We start from the raw sequence: 8759 nt of genomic DNA, 5'->3' as shown, positions 1-8759 counted from the left end.
GTGGTTCTGGGAGCTGGGAGGATATGACACGGGTCTGGAGATCTGGGGAGGAGAGCAGTACGAGATCTCCTTCAAGGTGAGAAATGGGCCGCGGCAGCACCGTACAGTGCTCTGCCCGTAGCCATTTTTAGGATATTTTAAGTGGGGTGGCACGGTGGGGGGGGGGACCAGTAATCAGTCTATATTTAATTTATACTCTTTATTAATCCCCTATGGAGAGATTACATTTAACACTCTGTTATTACACACTACACACAGGCCTTAACTACATCTAAAACGTACGATAGTGTCAAATACGTTTAATTTTGTTTTGTATATATAATGTATGACAGGGTGGGACGGTGGGGGGAACTCGCTTCGTTTTATCTAACGTTAGCACCTCTCTCTCTCTCTCACTTCTTTCACGTTTTCATTTGTTATAAAAGCAACCTAGTCAACACAGAGTGTGAACATGGACTGAGTGTGTGGATGAGTGTGTGGATGAGTGTGTGGATGAGTGTGTGGACGAGTGTGTGGACGAGTGTGTGGATGCTCACCGGGTGAGCTAGAACCCGCCTCTGAAATGGTAATATTTGCATCATTGTTTTCATTTTCATTGACAAATATTACACTTTAAGTAATTATAGAGGGATTTTTACAAGGATCTGTACCAGAAAACGTCTCTGCCGCGTCACAATACTGTATTCAGAATGGATTGACACAATGGAAATAATAATAATTAAGAAATATTGCCGCCCCCCCCCCCCCCCCCCCCCCCCCCCCCCCCCCCCCCGCCCCCATCCCCCTGCAATTTGGATACTGCACTGGTCCATGTAACGATTTCAATAAAAATACGATTGATGTTGCACCGGGTGCAGATAGAGGCTTGTGTGGTCGAGGTGAGTGATAAGACTTTCAATTGCATCTGACCGCAATGGAGTCCAGCTCATCATCCCCCCCCAGCCCCCCCCACCCCCCCCTACCCCGCAGCGAGGCGCCCCGGTTATTAAGCTCAAGTGTTTTTGAGTCAGGGATGAAGACGATGGAAGGGATCGGCTCAGCAGGTCAGACCTTCACCTACGGCGAGATGTGGAGAGGGTGGATTCAATCTTTTATTTCCCCTGATTCCGTTTGTCCGAGCCGGAGTGGTGCAACAAACCTGACAAGGAGTAATTGAATTGAAATAGCAGCCAGCTGATGTTCACTCTGGAGGATCAGGAAGGGGCAGCGATGCAGAATAACAACAAAGTGACTGGACATCATTAAGTCCAAAAGGGAAAGTGCATCAGTGAGAGAAAGAGCACGGGTAGGAAAAACAATCACAAATCGCATGTAAGGGTTTCCGCCGCCGTTTTAAGGTTTAGGTGCAGCACATATACTGAAAAAATGTATGTACACTGTAAAATATTTTACAGTCAAATTTACAGTAACTTACTGGCAACAATTGGCAGCAAGTGAAAACTTACTTTGAATTAATTTTCCAGTAAAGGTACCGTTCTTCCATTTACAGTATTTCATGTATTCAATGTAAAATACAAAACAATTAAACACAACATATGATAAAAAGGTAAGAATACAGTAGTTTACTATTTACAGTACCATAGTGGATATATTGTGGTGATTTCTACAGTAATATTTAGACTGCTGTGATTTTGTCATGGCAACACGGTTGTAATGTAACTTTACAGCAATCTACTGTAAAATCATATCCAGTAGTGTTACTGTGAAATCTAAAGGAAATAACTGGAGATTTCACAGTTATTTTTTACAGTGTAAGGAAAAGATTTTTCTCAGATCTAATGATTGTGTCGAGACTTTTTTAGCTTTAAGTTTTGTCTATTTACTGTATCGTCTGCTCTAACTTTTCCAACATTTTAGAGACACAGATACGGTCCAAAATGATGTGAAAAGAGACTCAAAACTCCCACAAAGAGACAACCAAGAGACGCCAAAGAAAACCAAAAGAACCAAAAAGAGACACAACACGACAACACAGAGACGCTGAAATCCACAAAGACTCAAAATGTTTGGGGAAATTGCTTTTTTTTTCATTTAAAAATACAACATTTTCTGGAGGCATGAGGCCTAAACCCTCCCGCCAAATACGCCACCTAATGCTTACTTAAAGCCAGGGGAGACACCTCTACGTCCCGTAATGTTTTTACACGTAGATTTTTTTTCCCCCCCCAGAGTCAATATCTTGTATTTCTGTTATTTACCAGTGACTGACCTCAATGTTTTCTGTGTGTTAGTCAACTTTTGTTTTGTTAAATATGGAAAAGAAAATAACAATACAAATTGCATTATTTATAGAATCGCAATAAATGAAAACGCAATAAAAATCCGCACCCATGTATCGAATGGCATATCGTCCCATCGCTAGGAAAGTAGTAGCTCAGTCCATAGGGAGTTGGGTTGGGAACCGGAGGGTCACTGGTTCAAGTCCCCATATGGACCAAAAAGTACAGAGTGTGGATTGGTGGCTGGAGAGATGCCACTTCACCTCCTGGGCACTGCCAGTTGCTCTTGAGCAAGGCACCGTACCCCCCCAACTTTTCGGGGCGCTGGTTCAGCTGGCTGCATTAGTGTGTGTGTAGGTCCTGAGCATGTGTGTGTATTTCAGGCCTGTGTGTGTGTTTACTATCAAAGTGTGTACACGGAGTGTAAATTGTAATTTCCCCACTGGGGATTAATTAACAAATTACAATTAAAGAGCAACATTTTACTCTTAGGAGCCACATTATGTTGTTTATGGTCTCTTTTATGGATTATTGTGTTATGCGCTGATGTTTAGGGTGGTGGGTGTTTTCATGATGGATTGAGTGGAAGTGATATAGTTGTTTGCTTCACCTGTGCACCTGGTTCTTTGGGCTTTGACGGAGAAAGGGTGGAGCTGGGAGCGAACGCTTATGTTTGTAAGCGGTCCAAAAACGTGCTGCCGCGAGGGACTAAACGCTGAGGGATGCACACGTGACGCGCTATAGATCGTATCGCGATGATTTTTATTTAAATTCTTCTTCTTCCATACGTACAATACACGCAGCGCGCAGTATTACGTAAGTCTTTCTACTCACCCCGTCTGCTTCTACGCCGGACCCGACCCCGTAGGCTGACATGTAGAGCCCGACTTTTAAAGGATCTTTAAGGCTGAGACCGATACGAATATTTGGTTATTTAAAAATCCGACATATCGACCGATATATGTTTCCAAAAATAATCCAAAAATCGGCCATTATAAATGCAGATACCGATATATCAGCTTTGACCTGATATGTTGTTTGTCTCTGTGTGTGTGTGTGTGTGTGTGTGTGTGTGTGTGTGTGTGTGTGTATGTGTGTGTGTGTGTGTGTGTGTCTGCAGGTGTGGATGTGTGGTGGTCGGATGGAGGACATCCCTTGCTCCAGGGTGGGACACATCTACAGGAAGTACGTCCCCTACAAAGTTCCTGGGGGGGTCAGCCTGGCCAGGGTGAGTCTCTGAAACTACACACACACACACACACACACACACACACACACACACACACACACACACACACACACAGTAGTAAGTAATAGTGATATAATATGTCAGCAAGCAATGCATCATCATGGCTGTGTTGCAGATGCTGATGAAAGCCTTTTGTTAACCAAACGCAGGACACCCGTCCATATGACACACATTGCACACATAATTTGGACGATATGAAAGGAGGATAATTGAACGAGTGACACTGATCTGTGTTTTTGGTTATTTTTAAAGAAATGACATAGCAGATTCTGAATCCAGTGTGGCAGAGTTTACGTTATTATGATGTAAATTGAGCGATCAAAATCAGTATCGGCTCCAAATATCGGTCATCGGCTAAGACTGATGGAAAAAAATCGACATCAGCACAAAAAAAAAATCCATATCAGTCGATCCCTAATGATGATAAAACAAAAAACTATATATATTTTGCGTCCTTACTGCATACGCACCCAAACGGACTGAATCAAAACCCTTTGTCTGTAGTCTACAACCTACAGCTCCCAAATAATGAGCCTCTATAATTACATTTGTCATTATATTATCTGCGTTCTTATGTTAGAACGTGTTTTATGTGAGCGTGAACCCGTCGGTACGGAGGGAGAGCTCCTCTGGCCTTTAGCTGAACTTGATTTATTATGAATGACTTGGCCTCGGTGGGACACCTGGCTCGGTTTGGCTCGGCTGAATGTGTAATTAGACCTCTTGGCCTCCGTTTTTGCCTCGCTGGTCTGACCCTTGGCCCCTGGGTGTCCTTCTCCTTCTGGAAAAAATGAATGGGCCTTCTGCTTCAGCCGCCTGGTGCTTTTGCCCGGCATTTGTTAGGAGTTGATGAGACTGTAGTCAGGACCATTATACTGTGTATCTATATATCTACATGTGTATATCTAAGAGATGTATAACTGACGTGTGAGGACACAAAGTCTAAAGGCTGGATTTATTCACATGACGTAAAAAAAAAAAACTTTACTAAAAGCGTCTTTCTTTGCACATTTTCATTCACATATTCAAATATTCATATATCAGTAGTGCTGTCGAACGATTACAATATATATAATCGCGATTAATCGCATTAATGTCATAGATAACTCGCAATTAAACTATACTAATTGGCCCTTGATTTGTTGTTGTCCTGAGTGAGTGAGTGAGTGAGTGAGTGTGTGTGTGTGTGTGTGTGTGTGTGTGTGTGTGTGTGTGTGTCATTGTGTGTGTCAGTGTGTGTGTTTGTGTGTATGTGTGTGTCACTGTGAGTGTGTGTGTGTGTGTGTGTGTGTGTGTGTGTGTGTGTGTGTGTGTGTGTGTGTGTGTGTGTGTGTGTGTGTGTGTGTGTGTATGTGTGTGTGTGTGTGTGTGCGCGTATGGCTGGAGGGTGTTTTCTTTACTTTCGTACTCCCAAAGGCCGGAGGATTTGTATTTATGTACCTCGCTGCGAGGCTTGCTGAATCTGTGCTTTCATTAATTTCCCCGTCCACGCCTCCGAGGCTGCGACCATCGGTACTCTCAGACCTGCGTCAGTCCTTCGCACCTCAGCGGCTTCGGAGGGATGGATTTCCCGTTGCTCGGGTGTAAACCTTCCATGTCTGCAACTGTCTGTGTCTAAAGAGCCAGAAGAAGAAGCTGTCTGCCCTGCAGTGACCGTCGCTCACAGCTTGCAGCTGCCTGTAATCTGAGTTGTTGCAGTTACGTCCAAGTTGCTCTCGTTGTAGAGTGAAAAGACTCGATAAATAAACGCCGTCCTAAAAAGACATTTAACCCTCCTGTGGTCCTCGGGTCAAATTTGACCCCTTTTGTCAATATCTGAAATATGGGTTTCTTTTTAACCAAAGTACCACAAGAAAATGATGGACTCCATGCAACGCTCTTTGCAAATACCACTGATCAACAATATTGATGGTTAATTTACATTTTAGCATACTTAAACAGTTGCACATTTTGTTTTTCCCATCTTGTATATATTTAAATATTTGTTCTAATATTCTTATATTTTATTCCTTATATTTTGTTATTATTATTATTATTATTTCATGTATATTGTATGTATGTATATTTTGTGTGCTGCTGTAACACTGGTTTCAAATCGGCATCCTGACCAAACTCATCCACTCAACATACAGTACGCTCCTCTGATCTTAACTACTAGTCTGAATAAGTCATGATTTCTGCTTTGTTAGCTCAAATATTGGGTGGAATTCTATGTAAATGAGGATAATTGACCATTGATTCGTCAACACAACAGTGTGAAATTCATCGTTTGTAGCTTCGTTGGGTTGAAAGCTTTCGCTTCCCTCTGGTTTCAGAACCTGAAGCGCGTGGCGGAGGTGTGGATGGACGAGTACGCCGAGTACATCTACCAGCGCCGGCCCGAGTACCGCCACCTGTCAGCGGGCGACATGGCGGCCCAGAAGGAGCTGAGGAACCGCCTCAACTGCAAGGACTTCAAGTGGTTCATGAGGGAGGTGGCCTGGGATCTGCCCAAACACTACCCGCCGGTGGAGCCCCCTGCTGCCGCCTGGGGGGAGGTAGAGTCAGCTCATTGGGTTTTTAAATTTAAATATTTAAGTATTTCATTAGCGTGATAGTTGACCCGAGGTTTTACTTTGAAAAATAAGAGAGAGAGCCTAATGTTTAAAGTATTTTACTCCAGATGCAAGCTTTTATTTTGATAATTAGACGCTCGGGGATGGCATGAGACGGGACGGCGTGACATGGGACGCTCCAGGCTGCAGCCATACACTCAATTTTTGTAGAAAACTGCTCCCATTGTGCGATGAATAAATTATCATTTTATCTTATCTAATGTAATCTAAGACCTGGGGGGGGGCTTTTACTTCGTCTGCATTTATTTCTTCAAATTTTGTCAATGTGATCATTGAAAAAATTGACAATGTCAAAAAATAAAGTGGGAAAAATAACAGACATGTTCAAAAAGGGAAAAAAACAACAACAAAAACAAACAAAAAAGTGACAAGTAAGTTGACGAGAAGACAACATGAGGCTTAAAGCCCTAGCTCTCTAACGTGTGTGTGTGTGCGTGTGCGCGTGCGCGTGTGCGTGTGTGTGTGTGTGTGTGTTGCAGATTCGTAACGTGGGCAGCGGCATGTGTCTGGAGAGCAAGCACTTTGTGTCGGGGAGTCCTATCCGCCTGGAGAGCTGTGTGAAGGGCCGGGCCGAGGTCAGCTGGAGCCACGGACAGGTGAGCACCACACACACACACACACACACACACACACACACACACACACACTCTCACACACAAGCACACAAACACACACACAATCTCATTTAAGGGTGCAATACCACACACATCTCATTTAAAGGTGAGCACACATACACACATGGTGTGTATGACTGGTGATAGTTGAGACAATACGATCTTGTGGTGTACATAACATTGGTAGAAACTTTTCACCTCCTTTTAGTCGCCTTTTCACCTCCTTTTAGTCGCCTTTTCACCTCCTTTTAGTCGCCTTTTCGTCTCCTTTTAGTCGCATTTTAGTCGCTTTTTTTGCCTCCTTTTTACTACCTTTTCGTCACCTTTTCACCGCTTTTTCGTCACTTTTTCATCTCCTTTTCATCGCCTTTTCACTGCCTTTTCGTCTCCTTTTCGTCACCTTTTCACGGCCTTTTCGTCTCCTTTTCGTCACCTTTTCACTGCCTTTTCGTCTCCTTTACGACACCTTTCTCTTTTTTCTTCTCCGTTTCCTCTCCTTTTTGCAACTTTTTTGTCTCCTTTTCGTTGTCTTTTTGTCTCCTTTTTGAAGCCTCTTTGTCACCTTTTCATCACCTATTCCTTCCCTTTTAGCCGCTTTCCGTCGCCTTTTTTGTTGCCTTTGTTGTTGCCTTGTTGTTGTGGTAACTGCAGACATAGGACTCTGGTTACCTGGTCCTCAGGTCTCTGCAGGGTAAATCCAGACAGCTAGCTAGACCATCTGTCCAATCTGAGTTTCTGTTGACGACTAAAACAACTTTTGAACGTACACATGTTCCCTTCCTGAGTCTATTTAGCAGCGGCACCGTGGCTCCGTCCGGCACTTAAGGGACGCCCAAGACAATTGGGATTGGTTCAAACCAGAGCCGGTTTTCTCCCAGAATGCTGTGTGGTCTCACCAGACCCTCCTCCGGCGTGCTGCGGAGGAAGGTCTGGCTAGAAAGAAGGTGACGGCTCCTCTTGGTCTCCCGCAGGTGTTCACGTTCGGCTGGAGAGAGGACATCCGGGTGGGCGACCCCATGCACACTAAAAAGGTCTGCTTCGACGCCGTTTCCCACAACAGCCCCGTCACCCTGTACGACTGCCACGGCATGAAGGGGAACCAGCTGTGGCGCTACAGAGAGGTACGGCAGAGGAAAACCAACACCGGCGTCGAACCCCAAACCGTAAACTGTATTCCCGACTTGTATCTCTCTGCATCGGCAGTTAACCCTCATGTTGTCCTCGGGTCAAATTGACCTGTTTTCCTATATCAATGTTCCCCAAAATAACATGATTGATTCCACACAACGCTCTTTGCCAAGTACAAATCTCTACTTTCATTCATTTTGGGGCGTCTTATTCAATTTTATAGCATTTGAAAACAAGTTGAAGTGTTTTTGAAATAGTATTGAGTAAAAGTTGACATATTCCAGTCTGTGATTATCATCAACATCCATTCCTTTAATTTTAGTCTCAATAATTCATAATTTCTGCTTTTCTAACTCAAACATCAGGTATACTTTCCTATAAATTAGGTTTATTGACAGTAAATTCCCAAAAATAACTGTACAACTAAAGTTAATAAGGTGGCGTTACGTAGTGTTGAATGTTGAAAAAAGCACCAAAAGTGTTTAAAAAAGGGACTAAAACATAAGAAAAAGTTAAAAACATCAATAAACATCAACAAAAGCGTTGATTCACCTCCACCTTACTAGTTTTACCACTTTTCGGAATTAATGGTCCAATAACCCTCATTCATATAGAATTATACCTAATATTTGCGTTAAAAAAAAGTTGAAATTATGAATTATTTTGACTAATAGTTAAGATCAGAGGAATGAAAGTGATCAGTTGTGTTTCCAAAGAGCGTTGGAAGGAAGCCAATCCATTTTTTGTGCTAATTTGGTTAAAAAAAAACTCATATTTCAGATAAAGACATTTTTTAAAGGGGGTCAGATTTGACCCGAGGACCACAGGAGGGTTAATGCAGGGTCCATCTGGGGACGTGCATGGCAGACTAGCTTAGGCTATAAATGCCTTGGTGTATGCTGCACACTGACAGTAATCCTTCCCCCCCCCCCCC

At 43.3% G+C, this 8759-nt stretch overlaps 1 protein-coding gene across 1 annotated transcript in view; it reads left to right on the top strand.

Annotated features, from left to right (window-relative positions):
- Window positions 1–8759, top strand: part of LOC117956013 (polypeptide N-acetylgalactosaminyltransferase 10-like) — a 67792-nt gene that overhangs the window by 58390 nt on the left and 643 nt on the right. Inside the window, exons 7-11 of the mRNA XM_034890857.1 lie at window positions 1–76; window positions 3340–3447; window positions 5784–6005; window positions 6563–6679; window positions 7669–7860. Coding sequence (XP_034746748.1) covers window positions 1–76; window positions 3340–3447; window positions 5784–6005; window positions 6563–6679; window positions 7669–7860 — 715 coding nt within the window. The remainder of the gene's footprint in view (window positions 77–3339; window positions 3448–5783; window positions 6006–6562; window positions 6680–7668; window positions 7861–8759) is intronic.

This window comes from Etheostoma cragini, chromosome 13 (assembly GCF_013103735.1).
Source record: "Etheostoma cragini isolate CJK2018 chromosome 13, CSU_Ecrag_1.0, whole genome shotgun sequence".
NCBI classification, from domain to species: domain Eukaryota; kingdom Metazoa; phylum Chordata; class Actinopteri; order Perciformes; family Percidae; genus Etheostoma; species Etheostoma cragini.
The sequence above is the reverse complement of the archived record's forward strand: the minus strand, read 5'-3'. Positions and strand labels throughout refer to the sequence as shown.